The sequence below is a fragment of the Pyrus communis genome, chromosome 9 (genome assembly GCF_041283825.1).
Source record: "Pyrus communis isolate YQ-2024b chromosome 9, ASM4128382v1, whole genome shotgun sequence".
Lineage (NCBI taxonomy): Eukaryota > Viridiplantae > Streptophyta > Magnoliopsida > Rosales > Rosaceae > Pyrus > Pyrus communis.
This window is the reverse complement of record NC_142573.1, coordinates 9,517,211-9,537,131: the sequence shown is the minus strand read 5'-3', so window position 1 is coordinate 9,537,131 and position 19,921 is coordinate 9,517,211. Positions and strand designations below refer to the sequence as shown.

The 19,921-nt window shown below is 37.2% G+C and overlaps 2 protein-coding genes and 1 pseudogene across 3 annotated transcripts; all 3 read left to right on the top strand.

Annotated features, from left to right (window-relative positions):
- Window positions 1–197: 197 nt before the first annotated feature.
- On the top strand, window positions 198–5,581 carry LOC148694199 (vacuolar cation/proton exchanger 2-like). Of its 2 annotated transcripts, none has more exons than XM_088699409.1 (12): window positions 198–490; window positions 1,081–1,347; window positions 1,646–1,713; window positions 1,800–1,828; window positions 2,813–3,009; window positions 3,128–3,341; window positions 3,689–3,822; window positions 4,003–4,119; window positions 4,199–4,252; window positions 4,429–4,545; window positions 4,787–4,880; window positions 5,348–5,581. In XM_088699409.1, the coding sequence occupies exons 2-12, from the start codon at window positions 1,081–1,083 to the stop codon at window positions 5,356–5,358; spliced, it is 1,302 nt and encodes a 433-aa protein (XP_088555535.1). In that variant the 5' UTR covers window positions 198–490; the 3' UTR covers window positions 5,359–5,581. The 2 variants fall into 2 exon arrangements, with proteins under 2 accessions (XP_088555535.1, XP_088555534.1); XM_088699408.1 differs by having other exon boundaries at window positions 199–490; window positions 3,128–3,344; window positions 3,692–3,822.
- Window positions 5,582–6,753: 1,172 nt separating this feature from the next.
- On the top strand, window positions 6,754–12,223 carry LOC137739448 (vacuolar cation/proton exchanger 2). Its single transcript, XM_088700524.1, has 12 exons — window positions 6,754–7,052; window positions 7,641–7,907; window positions 8,205–8,272; window positions 8,359–8,387; window positions 9,489–9,685; window positions 9,805–10,017; window positions 10,318–10,452; window positions 10,645–10,761; window positions 10,843–10,896; window positions 11,070–11,186; window positions 11,423–11,516; window positions 11,855–12,223. Exons 2-12 carry the CDS (start codon window positions 7,641–7,643, stop codon window positions 11,863–11,865), a joined length of 1,302 nt encoding a protein of 433 aa, XP_088556650.1. The 5' UTR covers window positions 6,754–7,052; the 3' UTR covers window positions 11,866–12,223.
- A 3,200-nt stretch (window positions 12,224–15,423) lies between these two features.
- LOC137740518 (DNA-directed RNA polymerase III subunit 1 pseudogene) lies at window positions 15,424–19,473 on the top strand (annotated as a pseudogene).
- Window positions 19,474–19,921: the final 448 nt, after the last annotated feature.

Sequence of the window (19,921 nt, the reverse complement as noted above, 5' to 3'; positions counted from 1 at the left end):
AACTTTTTAAAAAGCTCCTAGCTTTCTACTTTTAGCTAAAAAAGTAGAGAGCGTGATTGAAGATGTTCTTGTATGTCAGTCTGAGCACTCTTGGTAAAAAAGAGTGCAGAATAAAATTTTAGAGTAGATTTCTTGAGATTATTATGTTCTTTGTATGTTTTCAACATTGGATCAACATATTGCACATACTATTTTGGTCCGAACATGTAACGCATAAGAAATAAATATATGAACATAATAATAAACAAGAATATATCTAAATCTAATCAAGCACGAAAATGAGTTTTTGGTGGGAGAGGGACATGAAGAATATTCAAAGATTGGAAAACCATTAAGAAATCAAACCTTGAATCACGAGGACTTCCTATTTCTCAGAACCTTCCTTTTACACAAACGCTTTCTCTCTCTCTCTCTCTCTGAAGGAGGCAAAGACCGAGGAGAAGTTGATCCATTTGCTCAAATCCAATCCATATTTGCTTCTGGGTTTGAGGTAATACAGTTGTTTCTCTCAGAATCTATAAATTTAGTCGTTTTTAATTGATATGTTCTGTTTGTTTTGCTGTATTTGTTAGTAAAAATGATTTCTTTTCAAGTGGTTTGGTGCCATTTGATGATGTGGCTGATCTGTAAGTAGATGGCTTGCACTCCATGCCATCTGTTCTGATTCTTCATTTATTTCAACCTCCAAACACTGCCTAATTAATTTTGCTGAGCTTTATTTGGTATGTGATTGAAGTGAAGAAAACTGGGTTGTTTAAATGTAGTCATTTAGTTACTTTCAGATTGCATCCCATAGCTCTTAAAAGATGAAAAGGTGGAAAATATGAAAATATAATCAGCAGTTTTGGGGAAAACCAATGAAGTTTCTTCGTTTTTGGGATTGTTCTCTAATGGGGTCACCATACATTTACTGTTTTTTTTGCTAATTTTTAACTTGGTGTACATTGTTGTCCTCCAAGTTACTTAACCAAATGGGTAAATGTAGCTTCTATTTGTTTGTGAGTAAAGTTCCCGTGCTTTGGTGTAATCACGTTTCAGTGTCTGCCCTCTTCTTAATTGGTTGGTAATTCGTACTTGCAGATGGTTTCCATAGATGGAAAGACAGACCTTGAGTCTGATGAAGAAATCCCTTTTAGCTCATCAGCAGCCACCAGTAAAGTAGAGGCCTTGGACTTTGAGATGATTCATTTGCGATCACGGGGAGATTTGGCGAACTCATGCGTTTCAAGACATATGTGGATAAGAGTTCCGAGGAGTATTTATATAGTCTTATTTAAAGCAAAGATCAATATGTTGCTACCCTTTGGTCCGTTGGCGATCTTGCTACATTATATTACTGGAAAGCATGTATGTATGCATCTCTAATTCATCTTTTAAAAATCGTTTCATTTAGTTAGGAGAAGAATGTAGTAGAGTTTGGTAAGCAGGGAAGTGCAGAAGAGAATAGTCTTAGCTACCGGCAACTAATCAAGAATTGGCGGTTTCCATGTCTTTATTTTCGTTTGGAAGTTGACATTACAACCTTGTGATGTAGCCTAATCGTATATGGCAAGGTGTTCCAACGTGGTTTCTTTTTCGCACATCCCTTCAATAATTTAAATTGACTTCACTCCTAATCCATTGACAGTTACTTTGTATACATTAGGGATGGGTCTTCTTCTTCAGCTTAGTGGGCATCGTACCTTTAGCAGAGCGTCTAGGATATGCAACTGAGTAAGTGCTAGCTTGTTTTGGATAGTATTAAGTTCTCTTAACTTTGTCTAAGGCTAATTCTTGAGTTTTTCATTGTTGTGGTGCAGGCAACTTGCTTTCTACACAGGACCAACAGGTATAATTTTTACCCTTCCAAGTGATGGTAGCCTGAATTTTTGTATCATTTTCATAAATTTTTGTAGTGATATTTATATTGCTAACTGGATTAGGATTTCAAAGAATTTTGTCCGAATATATATTATTTTGATGAACTAAATTTCCTGAGGTTACCACCATCCTAGTTTAGATTCCTGGCTCTGATGCTGCAACAAAGTACTGTTCTGTTGACACAAAATGTTGCTAGGGCTGTCCATTGGGGCCATACATTTATACGCAATATTATTTGATCAACGGTCATGATCAATAGTATAATTTAGTGGATGATCATATGGGTTTTTTTTAATAGAAGTATATTTTCCCTTGCATCACCTGACAATTGGGAAGTATATTTTAAGATTTTTTAGTTATCCTCAATAAATTAACTTCTTCCCTAGAATAATTTGTGTATCTCATTGATTAGACTCAGACTGTATAGGAACTAACAGCATCAGTCTGCCGACCCCACTGAGTGGGATAAGGCTTTATTGTTGTTGTTTTAACAGCATCAGTTTGCTTCTCTATTCCTACTTGTTTACTAGTTAGTCTCTATGGTCATGTGTCTGGTTGAATGGCTTGTACAAAGTAAACTGTTTTTCTACGGGACTTTGATCATATCAATTAGTCTAATGAAGTTTTTGTGCCATTAATTGATTATATGTCAGCTTACTAAACTGTTTACTGGACATCCTGAAAGATGTTTTAGTTGTTATAAATTGTGATTCAGGTAATCTTAACAAATTATCACAGATTCCCAGTGCCGGTAGCCCGTTCTTTGTAGTGTCACTTGATACACTTCTTTTTGTTGATTATGAAAATGAATAGGTAGTTCCTCTTGTTTTCAGTGTATGAACTTTGGTAACCTTTTGGTAACCTACTTACTGAATCACTGATCCAAAAAATCTTATACCTTTGTGCATCTGTTTTTGGTTTTGTCTCAAGTGAGCTCGTTGTTGGATTGTAGTTGGGGGTCTGTTACATGCCACATTTGGAAATGCAACGGAAATGATTATATCAATATATGCATTAAAGAACAGAATGATAAGGGTTGTTCAGCAGTCTTTATTGGGATCAATCTTGTCCAACATGCTCTTAGTGCTCGGATGTGCCTTCTTCACTGGTGGAATCATTCATTACCAAAAAATTCAGGTTTTCAACAAGGTAGATCTTCAAATTTTGTTGAGCCTTGGACCCTGAAATTTTCTGCTCTGTGGGCTCTTCGACGTTGTTCATCTTGATTCATGACATTTACATCCGAATGTGGTTACTTTTGCAACAGTCTGCCGCCCTTGTGAATTCTGGATTGCTGTTGATGGCTGTCATGGGGTTAATGTTTCCAGCTGTGCTTCATTTTACGCACTCAGAGATCCACTTTGGGAAGTCAGAGTTGTCTCTTTCAAGATTTAGCAGCTGTGTAATGCTAGTGGCATATGCAAGTTACCTCTTCGTTCAACTTAGAAGTCATCGTAATCTTTATAATTCCATTGAGGAGGTCAGTCAAGTTTGCTTAAGTTTTTCAAAAGATCTAGAATGTCATTGTTTTTCTATTTTGAACATTGTGCGTTGCTGTGTTAGTTGCTGAAGTTTATCAAATGATGAATTCTGTGTATTTTTTAAATCTTGAATGAGCTTCGGTTTTTCATATTAAAAAAATTCATGTTTAAGGGAATTATCTTCTTATTAATTTTGTTATGATTTTATTTTCCATAAAGAAGAGCGTTTACTAGTTCCTTCAGTTTTCTATTGAAAATGTAAAGCTAACACATGGATTGGTTCTTGGGACCATTTTCTGACCCAACTCCATTCAGTTGTATAATTTCTCTTTGGAAACTGTTTCGGGAAGGAGTCGGGGGTGAAGATGAATCCGATGAGGAAGAGGCTCCTGAGATAACTCAGTGGGAAGCAATTGGCTGGCTTGCTGTTTTAATTATCTGGGTGTCTGTTTTGTCTGGATACCTTGTTGATGCTATCCAGGTAACACATGCTTCGTATACTAGCCCACTGTGCTCCGGGTGCATAGTTTCTGAGCTGACCTTTTCCACTTCCCTTTTCTGTGTTAGATTGTGAAGCACATTTTTCATTCTTGTTTTAATGGTAATTTGGCCTCCGGTTTGTGTAACTGTTTGATAAGTTAATGTATTTACTGTTTCCCAGGGAGCGTCTGACTCATTCAACATGCCTGTAGCATTTATCAGTGTTATACTACTACCAATTGTAGGAAATGCTGCAGAGCATGCAAGTGCTATAATGTTTGCCATGAAGGACAAGCTTGTGAGTGCTTTGAATTGAAGAGTTGTAAACCTCAATTTATAGATTCCGTTTAGTTTATTGACGGACTTAATCTCTGCAGGATATCACACTTGGAGGTGCAATTGGATCATCTACACAAATATCCATGTTTGTGGTAAGGACTTGAATAGCTCGCTGATGAGTTCTCTCTGCAGAACTTTGGCATATGATAGAATGTCTATGAACCATCGCAAACCTCTGTTGGACTTGCTTGTTATAGTTTCTCTACTGAGTTGATTACATTTCAGAACGGAACATAGGTAATAATTTTTGTGTTCTTGACAATTGTAGATACCCTTCTGTGTTGTCATTGGGTGGATCATGGGACAGCCAATGGACTTGAATTTTCAACTGTTTGAGACTGCCACACTTTTTATTACAGTGTTAGTCGTGGCATTTATGTTGCAGGTTTGTGATCTTTTCCTTGTTTGTCTTCCTTTTAACCTTTCTCTAAGTTTAACTATTAACTTATTTGGTCTCTGTCGAGTCTTCGTGTTACATAATCCGAGATGAATTGTGCTTTCTTACTTTCATGCCGTTTAGCTTGTTTCTTTTCAATTATAGAATATGACAAAGTGTTTCTTGGTTGCTGTTTTTTTTTAATATTCAATGTCGCTCGATGTCAGATTCATTGCCTTTGTATTTGTAGGAAGGGACGTCAAACTACTTTAAAGGCTTGATGCTTATTCTGTGCTATCTCATAGTTGCTGCCAGTTTTTTTGTACACGTCGATCCTTCAGAAGGTGAGTCACAAGAAACTTACTGAGTTATACATTTTCGCAAGTGTTGTTACCCGTGAAAAGTCATCTTCATATTCAAGGGCATTACGGGCCTAAACAAACATAAGGATCTCTTTTCAATTGGTTTAGTTTGTGACATGCCACTAATTTCTGGCACACAGTTGAAGCCACAATTGATGGAAACTTACACATCGTGCACACGATCCATCAAGTTTCGATTGTGTCAAATCAAGCCTTGCACCCTTTTTATCATATTAGTTCTTTCCTGAATATGTAGCGCACACAAGCGATATCAGCCAGTATATGTGAAAGTACACGGTTAAAAGACATGCCGAGTGCTTTTTCTGTTACTGTATCTGCTTTTCCTAGTTGTTGTCAAAACTGAATCACTAACACATCAGTTACATTATTGACTCGATATTCAGTTAACATATTTGTTCTCAAGTATCTGTTTTTGGTATTCGTTGCAGATGGGAATTAAACTAACCATTGGAGTCGTGGCGTAGCATGTAACAATCTACGTAGTATCTTCGATTTTTCGTGCAAAAAGGTGGTAGGAGATATACAGGAAGCTACTCTTCCACGAATCGTCAAGCCATGTGATCCGTTCAATTTGTTTTATTTTTTGTTCTTGATCATGTGATGAAAAATCCATGTGATCTCCCCAGAGCATCAGAAGTTTGGAATTTCATAAAAAATAGGCTTTGTCCCATATAGATAGTGATTAGAGTGATAGATCATGGAGAATGAAATTGGGCTTAATTTTGGGGTTGGGCTTTGGGATGTACTAATTAATTGATAATGAATTATTAAATGGGCCTTGGGTTCTAAAAATTAAATGCTTTAATTAATTATTTTTTATTAATTTCGAATTTAATTATTATTATTATTATTTTTATCAACAGACTCATCTTTTCAGATGAAGTCTGAAGTAATGAAAGAAGCACCCCTCTGAGAAGATGGCTTCCAACAGACGCATCCCATTTTCATACATGTTGCGAACATGCATGATCCTATTATATATACATCCATCTGCATGACATTTAGAACATAGAAAAAATCAAAATCTTCTTCTACAATTCCAAACATTTTTACTGAGAGAACTACATCGAAATTCGCTAGAAGTCAAGTTTTTTGATGCTGGAATTCTGACTTTGATCGTTGAATCATGGTGAAACAGACGTCTGTAGAACTACAAATACTGAGTAGAGACAAAATTTCTATTTCAAGGACATTGCGGTACTCAAGCCTCGATCTTCAAGTTGTCTGTTTAATATTTTTATTTTGTTCATACTCTGTTAATTTATCTATTAGCATTTATTATTTATTAGCATATATAATTATCATTGATTGTTGATATATATCTAACAAAAAATACCAGCAATCGACTCCTCTCCTGCTTGTTCACTTCGAATAATCCAAAAATTCAACAATTCTATGCGAATTCCTTTTATTTTTTCCTTCATGTTTTTACTGGGACAACTTATTTTTTTCCCTAAAAAAACGTTTATTTTTAATAAATGAATGCATCATAAAGAGATGTGCTAGGAAAGATTTCACAGCTTTTCCAATAATAATAAAAAGATTTCACAGCTTTATCGGCAGGTGGTGCAACTCGAACTCAAACAACAGAAAATTTTTATAGGATTGTTTGGCTCGAACAACTCTTTAAATAGAAAAACCACATTTTAACGAAAAGTTTTCGGTACTGTTTATTTTAACGAAAAACCACATTTTTATACTAAAAAGTCAATTATGATATTATTCACTTTACCCTTTATTTTGTCTTTACCGTTAAAACTCAAAGTTTTCAAACATTTTTCATTAGTTGGTGGTGGGAAAGGGACATAAATGAAGAACATTCAATGATTGGAAAACAATTAAGAAATCAAACCTTGAATCATGAGGCCTCTCTATTTTGAATTTTCTCAGAACCTTCCTTTTAAATGTATAATAAGTCTCGTTTTGTCTTAAATTCCGTTGCCGGGTTCTGGCATCCAACGCCATCTCCTCCTCCACCCTTGACTCCATCTCTCTTCTTCTTTTCACAGACCCAAAGTACTGGGCTCCATTTTCACACAAACGTTCTCTCTCTCTCTCTCTGAAGGAGGCAAAGACTGAGGAGAAGTTGATCCATTTGCTCAAATCCAATCCATTTTTGCTTCTGGGTTTGAGGTAATACAGTTGTTTCTCTCAGAATCTATAAATTTAATCGTTTTTAATTGATATGTTCTGTTTGTTTTGCTGTATTTGTTAGTAAAAATGATTTCTTTTCTAGTGGGTTGGTGCCATTTGATGTTCTGGCTGATCTGTAAGTAGATGGCTTGCACTCCATGCCATCGGTTCTGATTCTTCATTTATTTCAACCTCCAAACACTGCCTAATTAATTTTACTGAGCTTTATTTGGTATGTGATTGCAGTGAAGAAAACTGGGTTGTTTAAATGTAGTCATTTAGTTACTTACAGATTGCATCCCATAGCTCTTAAAAGATGAAAAGGTGGAAAATATGAAAATATAATCAGCAGTTTTGGGGAAAACCAATGAAGTTTCTTCCTTTTTGGGATTGTTCTCTAATGGAGTCACCATACATTTACTGTTTTTTTGCTAATTTTTAACTTGGTGTACATTGTTGTCCTCCAAGTTACTTAACCAAATGGGTAAATGTAGCTTCTATTTTTTGTGAGTAAAGTTCCGTGCTTTGGTGTAATCACGTTTCCGTGTTCTGCCCTCTTCTTAATTGGTTGGTAATTCGTACTTGTAGATGGTTTCCATAGATGGAAAGACAGACCTTGAGTCTGATGAAGAAATCCCTTTTAGCTCATCAGTAGCCACCAGTAAAGTAGAGGCCTTGGACTTTGAGATGATTCATTTGCAGTCACGGGCAGATTTGGCGAACTCATGGATTTCAAGACATATGTGGATAAGAGTTCCGAGAAGTATTTATATAGTCCTATTTAAAGCAAAGATCAATGTGTTGCTACCCTTTGGTCCATTGGCAATCTTGCTACATTATATTACTGGAAAGCATGTATGTATACATCTCTAATTCATCTTTAAAATTCGTTTCATTTAGTTAGGAGAAGAATGTAGTAGAGTTTAGTAAGCAGGGAAGTGCAGAAGAGAATAGACTTAGCTACTGGCAACTAATCAAGAATTAGCGGTTTCCATGTCTTTATTTTCTTTTGGAACTTGACATTACAACCTTGTGATGTAGCCTTATCTTATATGGCAAGGTGTTCCAACATGGTTTCTTTTTCGCACATCCTTTCAATAGTTTAAATTGACTTCACTCCTAATCCATTGACAGTTACTTTGTATACGTTAGGGATGGGTCTTCTTCTTCAGCTTAGTGGGCATCGTACCTTTAGCAGAGCGTATAGGATATGCGACTGAGTAAGTGCTAGCTTGTTTTGGATTGCATTAAGTTCCCTTAACTTTGTCTAAGGCTAATTCTTGAGTTTTCCATTGTTGTGGTGCAGGCAACTTGCTTTTTACACAGGACCAACAGGTATAATTTTTAACCTGCCAAGTGATGGTAGCCTGAATTTTTGTATCATTTTCATAAATTTTTTTAGTGATATATTTATATTGCTAACTGGATTAGGATTTCGAAGAATTTTGTCCGAATATATGTTATTTTGATGAACTAAATTTTCTGAGGCTGCCACCATCCTAGTTTAGATTCCTGGCTCTGCTGCTGTAATAAAGTACTGTTCTGTTGACACAAAATGTTGCTAGGGCTGTCAACTGGGGCCATACATTTAGACACAATATTATTTGATCAATGGTCATGATCAATAGTATACTTTAGTGGATGATAATATGGGTTTTTTTAATAGTAGTATATTTTCCCTTGAATCATCTGACAATTGAGAAGTATATTTTAAGATTTTTTAGTCATCCTCAATAAATTAACTACTTCCCTAGAATAATTTGTGCATCTCATTGATTAGATTCAGACTGTATAGGAACTAACAGAGTTGGTTCTTGGTAAACTATGCAAGCTTTCTTTTGCTGGTCATTGGAATTTTGAACATGCATTTCTCTCTGTGTTTAATTTACTAGATCATAACATTATGGGATTTAAATCCCCTAACAGCATCAGTCTGCTGACCCCACTGAGTGGGATAAGGCTTTGTTGTTGTTGTTGTTGTTGTAACAGCATCATTTGCTTCTCTGTTCCTACCTGTTTACTAGTTAGTCTCTATGGTCATGTGTCTGGTTGAATGGCTTGTACGAAGTAAACTGTTTTTCTATGGGACTTTGATCGTATCAATTACTCTAATGAAGTTTCTGTGCCATTAATTGATTATAACGTCAGCTTACTAGAGTGTTTACTGGACATCCTGAAAGATGTTTTAGTTGTTATAAATAGTGATTCAGATAATCTTAATAAATTATCACAGATTCCCAGTGCCGGTAACCTGTTCTTTGTAGTGTCACTTGATACACTTCTTTTCGTTGGTTATGAAAGGGAATAGGTAGTTCCACTTGTTTTCAAAGTAGGAACTTTGGTAACCTACTTACTGAATCACTGATTCAAAAAATCTTATACCTTTGTGCGTCTGTTTTTGGTTTTTTCTCAAGTGAGCTCGTTGTTGGATTGCAGTTGGGGGTCTGTTAAATGCCACATTTGGAAATGCAACGGAAATGATTATATCAATATATGCATTAAAGAACGGAATGATAAGGGTTGTTCAGCAGTCATTATTGGGATCAATCTTGTCCAACATGCTCTTAGTGCTCGGATGTGCCTTCTTCACTGGTGGAATCATTCATTACCAAAAAATTCAGGTTTTCAACAAGGTAGATCTTCAAATTTTGTTGAGCCTTGGACCCTGAAATTTTCTGCTCTGTGAGCTCTTTGACGCTGTTCATCTTGATGTCATGACATTTACATCCGAATGTGGCTACTTTTGCAACAGTCTGCCGCCCTTGTGAATTCTGGATTGCTGTTGATGGCTGTCATGGGGTTAATGTTTCCAGCTGTGCTTCATTTTACGCACTCAGAGATCCACTTTGGGAAGTCAGAGTTGTCTCTTTCAAGATTTAGCAGCTGTGTAATGCTAGTGGCATATGCAAGTTACCTCTTCTTTCAACTTAGAAGTCATCGTAATCTTTATAATCCCATTGAGGAGGTTAGTCAAGTGTGCTTAAGTTTTTCAAAGGATCTAGAGTGTCATTGTTTTTCTATTTTGACCATGGTGCATTGCTCTGTTAGTTGCTGAAGTTTATCAAAATGATGAGTTTTTGGCATTTTTTAAATCTTGAATGAGCTTCGGTATTTTTATGAAAAATTTTCATATTTAAGGGAATTATCTTCTTATCAATTTTATTATGATTTTATTTTCCATAAAGAAGAGCGTTTACTAGTTCCTTCAGTTTTCTATTGAAAATATCCATTCAGTTGTTTAATTTCTCTTTGGAAACTGTTTCAGGAAGGAGTCGGGGATGAAGATGAATCCGATGAGGAAGAGGTTCCCGAGATAACTCATTGGGAAGCAATTGGCTGGCTTGCTGTTTTAACTGTCTGGGTGTCTGTTTTGTCTGGATACCTTGTTGATGCTATCCAGGTAACACTTGCTTCATATACTATTCCACTGTGCTCCGGGTGCATAGTTTCTGAGCTGCTATTGTGCTGACCTTTTGCACTTCCATTTTCTGTGTGTGATTGTGACGCACATTTTTCATTCTTGTTTTACTGGTAATTTGGCCTCGGTTTTGTGTAACTGTTTGATAAGTTAATGTATTTACTGTTTCTCCAGGGAGCATCTGACTCATTCAACATGCCTGTGGCATTTATCAGTGTTATACTACTACCAATTGTAGGAAATGCTGCAGAGCATGCAAGTGCTATCATGTTTGCCATGAAGGACAAGCTTGTGAGTGCTTTGAATCGAAGATTTGTAAGCCTCAATTTATAGATTCCGTTTATTTTATTGATGGAATTAATTTTTCTGCAGGATATCACACTTGGAGTTGCAATTGGATCATCTACACAAATATCCATGTTTGTGGTAAGGACTTGAATAGCTAGCTAATGAGTTCTCTCTACAGAACTTTGTCATATGATAGAATGTCTATGAACCGTCACAAACCTCTGTTGGACTTGCTTGTTATAGTTTCTCTTGAGTTGATTACATTTCAGAACAGAAAATAGGCTAATAATTTTTGTTCTTGACAATTGTAGATACCCTTCTGCGTAGTTGTGGGGTGGATCATGGGACAGCCAATGGACTTGAATTTTCAACTGTTCGAGACTGCCACACTTTTTATTACAGTGTTAGTCGTGGCATTTATGTTGCAGGTTTGTGATCATTTCCTTGTTTGTCTTCCTTTTAACCGTTAAGAGTTTCTCTAAATTTAACCAAGAACTTATTTGGTCCCCATCCAGTCTTCCTATTACATAATCCGAGATGAATTGTGATGCCTTTTATTTTGTTTCTGTTCAACTGTACGATATGACTAAGTGTTTCTTAGTTACTGTTTTTTGTTTACATTCAATTTTGCTCGATGTGAGATTCACTGCCTTTATCTTTGTAGGAAGGGACGTCAAACTATTTTAAAGGCTTGATGCTTATTCTGTGCTATCTCATAGTTGCAGCCAGTTTTTTTGTACACGTCGATCCTTCAGAAGGTGAGTCACAAGAAACTTACTGAGTTATACATTTTCTCAAGCGTTCTTACCCGGGAAAAGTCATCTTTATTCAAGGGCATTATGGGCCTTTTTATTGTATTGTTCTTTCCTGAATACGTAGCACACACAAGCGATATCAGCCAGTATATGTGAAAGTACACGGTTAAAAGACATGCTGAGTGCTTTTTCTGTTATTGTATCTGCTTTTCCTAGTTGTCTTGTAAGATAAATTCCTTGCTGAAATCGAAACTGATTGACTAGCACATCAGTTACATTATTGACTCGATTTTCGATTAACATATTTGTTCTCAAGTATCTGTTTTTGGGATTCGTTGCAGATGGTAGTTAAACTAACCATTGGAGTGGCGGCATAGCATGTAACAGTCTACGTAGTATCTGCGATTCTTCGTGCAAAAAGGCGTTAGGAGATATACAGGAAGCTACCCTTCCACGAATCATCAAGCCATGTGATCCGTTCAATTTTGTTTTATTTTTTGTTCTTGATCATGTAATGGAAAATCCATGTGATCTCCCAGAGCATCAAAAGTTTGGAAACTTGTTCAGCTTTGTATAACAGAGCAGTTTGATTCTCTTCAAAGGCATGAGCATTCAGCTGTAACCCCTTGTTTTTCACTTTTGCTATAGCTTTTCACAAATTTTGTTCCTTGATATTAGGTATTCCTTCTATCCCTATTTGATTTTCTCTCTTTTGTGTCCTCTCTGAATAAGTTTCAGTCTAATCCGTCTTTTTCAAGATAGTTTTGTTATTGACAAAGAGAGATTTAAAACCACTCGAATCTACAAAGAAAAAATTGAATTTGGATGCAAGAAGGCTAGCACGCTGCTCATTAGCAAGTGTCGAATCAACTCTTAAAAAGAAAATTCTAAACTCATAAGAGTATAATTAATAGAGTTGAGAGTTTGAAAACCAAGTTAATTAAAACAATTTATTTTCTCTCACTTAAGTTTGAATTTTCTTTTCAGTAATTCAGATTATATTGTAAATCTCTTAGAACAAAGGAATTTCATAAAAAATACCAGCAATCGACTCCTCTTCTGCTTGATCACTTCGAATAATGCAAAAATTCAACAATTCTATGCGAATTCCTATTTTTTCCTTCATGTTTTAACTGGGACAACTTATTTTTTCCCTTAAAAAAACCATTGTTTTTAATAAATGGATGTATCATAAAGAGTTGTGCTAGGAAAGATTTCACAGCTTTATCGGTAGGTGGTGCAACTCAAACTCAAACTAGGAGAAATTTTTTATAGGATTGATTGACTCGAACAACTCTTTAAATATAATTATTGTGAAATCGGATTCTACTAAAATATGTAAGATCATATTTTTGTGAAAAGTTTCTTACGAACATGTGGCATTGGCAGCTCCACTACGAATGATTGGTTGGACAACTCTCTTCAACATGTGGCATTGGCAGCTCCACTACGAATGATTGGTTGGACAACTCTCTTCAACATGTGGCATTGGCAGCTCCACACTGGAAGGAAACAACCATGAGATATGGAAAAGGATCCTCGCCGGATCCTTTTTCTGGGGATCTTAGGAATTCTGTGATTGTGATCGTGATCGTGTGGTCAGTTTTCGTTAGATACTATTTATATTTAATTTTAAAATTTTAAATTTTGAAATGATTTTTGAACGCACGATGTACGATGAACGGTCACGATCACGGAATCTCTAGGATCCTCAAGAAAATAATCCTTTTCCGTGAGATATGATCTTGCTTTTAGACCATCTCCAAAGGAGATATCAAATTTTGAACCTAAAATTTAAATGTGAAGGCTTACATGGCACTATGACATTTTTTAAACTTTTGTTCTCCAACTGATATGTCAAATTTTAAACATAATATAATAATTCATAAGTATTTTCTTTGCATTGGGAATGAAAAGAAACAAAAGAATAATGCTTTAAACTAATAAAAAAAATTAATAAAAAGCATTTAATAATTAACTAAGAAAATCTGAAGGTTCTGTCAAATTTGGCAGCAAGGGGGAGATACGTCAATCCATGTCATGCCACATCAGATTGGCTTCTCAGTTGGAAAACATTAATGTTGTCTTTTGTTACTGTTATTACTGATTTGGACAATTTAACATCTTATTTGGAGACGCTCTTAGTGGTTTAAATCGTATAACTTTAGCGACATAGCACTTATTTATGTGAATGAGAAATATTAGGGCTTAAATATGCATAAAAGCATATGGTAGGGTAAGCTTTTGTTTGCATGTCATGGAGGTGGGATTTTGTTCAAGATAGAAAGACCTTATATCATGACATGGATCGTCTTGTTGCCTATCAGGAAGCGTTAAAAACTTGGGCACGTTGGATGGACAAATTGTTGATACTGAGAAAACCAAAGTATTCTTCCAAAGTATTTCACTGGGTCATTGGAAGTAATTTAAATCCGTTAAGCATTAGTCCCACATATTGATAACTTTTGAGCTATACAAGGAGAAAACCCACCCTTCTATCAAAAGGGTATTAGTTCCTTTTGTTTATGAGATTAGAATTTAGAATCTCCTTCAAAATTAAACAATAATTGTCGGATCGATATACATGTCCAAAGTAATGCACTACTCACCAATGTTATATTATTCATTGTGCATGAATTATGTGACAGTTTATCATTTATCTAGACTCACTTTTGAACCTTATTTATTAACAACAAATAAAGTGTTAAGAGAATATGATAATTCATCATTTTATGAATAAACTTGGTATGAAAACTTTGTAGCTTGTGTACTTATGTTAATCAGCTTGTTACTAATCAAAATTAATGGTATTAATTTTGTGATTAACATCAGTGCAAGTCATTGGGGGTACCCGGAAGGGAGGAACTGCACATCAGAAAGAGAGCCACTCGTAGAAGAATCCGGATTCTCGTCATATTCTATTTGTGAGGATTTTAGGGATCTGTGAATTATATCAGTTCATCTACATTGTGCGGTCAGAAATCATTTTAAATATTACATAAACGGTTTCACCGCCATCTGACATTTCGATCTCATAATACATTGTCATGCAGAAAAAAACTTACACATGACAATGCATTATTAGAAAAGAGATATCACGTGACAATGAATCTGTTTCATGTAAGTTAGGCAGTATGGATTGAATTATCTAGATTTCAATACAAGTAGATTTTAATATCTGACAAACAAATATCATACCAATCAACTTCCATATACGTTCAAGAATGTAGTTTTCTTTTCTAATCATGTAAAGTTAAACAAATTATTGGAGAGTGGTCTTATATTTTTCTCTATAACGAAGTATTTATAGATGAACGAGATACAAGATTAACTTAAAAACAAGAAATAAAATCAGTTTTAATTAGACAATTAAACCTAAATCCAGAAAAGTAACCTAACCAAGATATTATCTCCTCTCAAAAAACAACAAAAAGAGGAAATGGGCTGCAACTAACCAAACTATAACAAAAAAATGCCAATTAGGCCCATTCTACTCATATTGAATAAATAATATTGACATGCGCAAACAATAAAACTCCCGCGGGTGGCGTGTTGGGCATATCTCTTCTCAGCAACATTTTCGGAGGTCTCGGGTTCGATCTCTGGCAGCGCCTCCTTCTACGGCCTCTCCTTCATTTTTAAAATTTTCAAGTTTCAACCAGGTACGTCTGTTTACCTTTTTAATTTCAGTCAATAAATTCTGATTTTTATATCTAAATTTCTTAAACCTGTAAAATTGAATAATCAATTGGGGATGATTATGTTAAAATTAGGGTTTAATTGTTCCAGTGAAAATTTTCTGATCAAACAATTTCTTAACGATTTTTGAACAATTTTTAAATTATGGCGTTCTGCAATTTTGTTATTTCTCCCAGATTTCGCCCCTCCACCGTTACGATCAAACAACACGATGAAATCCGCCAACGTCAAAACCCTAGATTTCACCAGGCAACCCTTTATCGAACCCGATACGCACCGTACAGTTAAGGAACTGAAATTTATCGTTATGTCCCCGGTAGAGATTATGAAATTGGCAGAAGTTCAAATCTACATTGGCACATATTACAACTTCGGTTGGAAACAACGTCGAGTGCCCGGGGCATTTTGGGTATTTGGCCCTCGCCCTCCCCGTCTACAACGTCGGGTATCTGGGCACGGTTGTGAACGTCCTGAAGTGTATCTGCAAGAATTGTTCTGGGTTTCTACTGAAGGACGAAATGCGGGTGGAGTATTTGAGGAAGATGAGGAATCTAAAGGATCCTATGAAAAAAATGGAACTGATGAAAATTGTGGTGAAGAAATGTACTGCATTGTGTGCCGGTAATCGGCAGACGAAGTGCTGGAAATGCGGGTATGTGAACAAGACGGTGAAGAAGGCGGTTGGGATGATCGGCATTCTTCACGACCGTTCGAAATTTGAAGATGTGATGGATGAGTTGAGAAAAACAATGGCGGGGACTAAAGTCTTTGCAGCGGAGTTAAGCGTGGAAGCTATGTTAGACCCCACAAAAGTCTTCACTTTGTTGAAAGAGATGAGTGATAAGGATTGTGAGGTGCTTTATTTGTCTCCTAGGCCGGAGAATCTCTTGATAACCAACATTCTGGTGCCGCCTACTATGATTCGCCCTTCAGTTTTGGTTGGGGGAGAAGTGAGCAACAAGAATGACATTACGGTGAGGTTGAAGCAGATCATTCAGTCGAATGCGCGCCTTACGTGCGATTTGTTTGATTTGAGGCTGGGGTATGCCCCCAGGGTTAAGCGGAGTTGGGATGAACTTCAGGTTGAGGTTACACAGTATATAAATAGTGAGGTTCGTGTGCCTTTCACGATGCAAGGTGGGAATCCATTGAAAGGTTTTGTGCAGTGGCTCAAGGAGAAGCAAGGGCGTTTTCGCGGGAATTTGTCTGCGAAATGTGTTGAATATATTGGAAGAAGTGTTATATCTCCTGACCCTAATCTAAAAATCAATGAGGTTGGAGTCCCCATTGAAATAGCTCAAATCTTAACGTACCCCGAATGGGTTACATGTCATAATATTGAGAAGCTGGGGAAGTGTGTGTGTAATGGACCTCATAAGTACCCCGGTGCCAGATCTTTGCATCGTGATGGTGAAGAATTCTCCTTGGCGATTACGAGGATCAGTAAAAATCTGGCTGATGGACTCCAATACGGTGACATAGTTGGACGCCATCTAGAAGACGGTGACATTCTTCTTTTCAACAGACAACCAAGCCTGCATAGGATGTCTTTCATGTCTCATCGGGCTAAGGTTATGCCTTGGAGGACGCTGAGGTTTAATGAATCTATTTGCAATCCGTATAATGCTGATTTTGACGGCGATGAGATGAACATTCATGTCCCGCAAACAGAGGAGGCGCGGGCAGAGACTGCTCTGTTCTTGGGGGTGGAAAACAATTTGTGCACACCCAAAAATAGGGAGATCTTGGTTGCTTCAACTCAAGATTTTCTGACATCCTCTTTCCTTATAACGAGGAAGGACACATTTTATGACCGTTCATCATTTTCACTTATGTGTTCATATATGGGGAGTGGCATGGATCCAGTTGATCTTCCAACATCTGCCGTGATTAAGCAGTAGAGCTGTGGACAGGAAAGCAATTGTTTAGTGTTCTCGTACGCCCAAATGTAAACCTGAGAGTCTATCTGAATCTAATTGTCACAGAGAAGTCCTACACCACCACCAAGACCGAAGATGGGAGAGAAATTGAAGCAATGTGCCCGAAAGATGGGTTTGTTTATTTCGTAACAGTGTGCTCATAGCCAGGCAACTTGGGAAGGCTACATTGGGAAATGGCAACAAGAATGGACTTTACTCTGCTCTTCTCAGAGACTATAAACCTCAGGCAGCTGCTGCTTGCATGAATTGCTTAGCTAAGTTAAGCGCGCAATGGATTGGTAACCATGGATTCTCAATTGGGATAAGTGATGTTCAGCCAAGTGGCAATTTGTGCGAAGAGAAAGAGAAGATAATTAAGGAAGGCTACGAAAAATGTTATGGCCAGATAAAGTTGTTCAATGAAGGGCATCTCCAACTTATACCAGGTTCTGATGCAGCATAGTCGCTTACGTCGGGGATAATTAGTGTATTGAACAACATCAGAGATCAAACCGGAAAGTTGTGTATACAAAAGCTACATTGGAGAAATAGTCCCTTGATCATGTCCCAGTGTGGTTCTAAAGGATCTGCCAAAAATATAAGCCAGATGATTGCTTGTGTTGGCCAGCAATCTGTTGGTGGTTGTCGCGCCCCCAATGGGTTCATAGACCGAAGCCTTCCACACTTCCTTAGAGGTGTAAAAACCCCTGCCGCTAAAGGGTTTGTTGCTAGCTCATTTTACAGCGGCTTGAGTCCTACAGAGTTCTTCTTCCATACAATGGGAGGGTGAGAGGGGCTTGTGGATACAGCTGTGAAAACAGCTGACACTAAGTACCTGAGTCGTAGATTGACCAAAGTTATGGAGGATCTATGTGTTTAGTATGATAAAACAGTGAGAAATGCGAGTGGATGTATACTTCAGTTCTATTATGGAGATGATGGTATGGATCCTGCAGTGATGGAAGAAAAAGATGAAGCTCCGTTGGACTTGCCCTGGTTGTTTCTGAAAGCGAAAGCCACATATCCTGCCGATAAAAATGAGTATGTGTCTCCTGATTAAGTGTTTGAAATAGTGAGAAGAAGGCTTTCTGAACCAGATATGACTCCTGAGGCCGGGTGCTCTGCCGGTTTCAAAACTTCTTTGGAAGAATTTTTGGATGAGTATGTAGAATCATTCATTAAAAAACATGAGATATTTATGTTTGATGATGATCAAATCCCTGCTTGGAAGGAGAAGATTGTGCAAAATATTGCGGGTGTTACTTCTAGACAGTTGGAGGTTTTTCTTGATACTTGCATTTCACGTTACCATTCGAAGAAGATTGAGGGTGGAACAGCAATTGGAATAATCGGAGCTCAATGTATTTGCGAGCCTGCGACGCAGATGACATTGAAAACTTTCCACTTTGCTGGAGTTGCAAGCATGAACATTACACTCGGAGTCCCCCGAATCAAGGAAATATTAAATGCGGAAAAACATCCACACGCCAATCATCACTGCGGCGCTCGAATGTGATACTAATGAAAAATCTGCAAGGGTGGTAGCAGGGCGGATTGAGAGCACAAGTCTCGGGCAGATTGCTGAAAGTATACAGATTGTAATGACTGCAAGATCAGTGTCTATAGTGATCACGCTCGATATGTCCATGATTCAAGATGCGTACTTGTCTGTGGATGCTAATATGGTGAAAGAATCGATTTTACAAATTCGGGGAATCAAACTGAAGTCAGAAAATGTTAAGGTTTTGGATATCAGAAAATTGGAAGTTTTTCCTGCAGAGACTAACAGAAGCAAACTTTATTTTCGCCTTCACAGCTTGAAGAACAGGCTCTCATCAATCACACTAAGGGGCATAAACACAGTCAAGCGTGTCATGATTAACAACGAAAAAGAAATGAAAACCAATAACAAGAAGTACAAGTTGTTCGTCGAAGGCAGAGGGCTTCTAGAAGTGATGGGGACTGAATGAGTAAACGGATGCAGAACCACAAGCAATGACGTTCTGAAAGTGCAGAGGACGCTTGGGATCGAAGCGGCACGAGTCTGCATCATTGAGGAGATAAAGAGCACGATGAAACAACATGGGATGAACATAGACTGCCGGCACATGATCTGCGTTGGGGATGTGATGACATACATGGGGGAAGTGCTTGGGTTGACGCGATTCGGAGCAAAGAAAATGGAGAAGAGTGTGATTGCATTGGTGTCATTCGAACAGGTGGCGGATCATCTGTTCAATGGCTGTGTGAATGGGAGAGTTGACACAGTTAGAGGAGTGAGTGAGTGTATAATTATGGGTGTGCCAATTTGGGTTGGGACTGGAATGTTCAACATTAGATAGGGAGGATTTTCTGGTTCTGGAGCTCATGATTCAAATGTAGAACTGCAGTATGGGCTAGGCTAGGTGGTTCCAATTACTTGAGTTGAAGAAAGAATGAAGAAATTATGATTTTGTAGAACATCTCATTTCTGTTTTTGGGTAATTTGAATTTCCTTTCTTTCTTCTTTTTTGGTAGTTTAAGGGTTCGTTTGGTAACTAACTCGTTTTTCTGTTTATAGTTTTCACATTCTTTTTGTTGCAGTCCTATTGGAATAGGAATATGATTGTGTAAATCCTAATAGATATGTGAATGTATCTTATATTCCTATTAGGATTAGATTACCTATTAAATGTTGTAATCCGAAAGGGTAAGGAATTAACCTTTCCTACTACTATAAAGGCATAATGGGGTGGAATAACACACACCCACAATTACACATCTCTCTCTTTCTCTCTACTATTGCCGCAC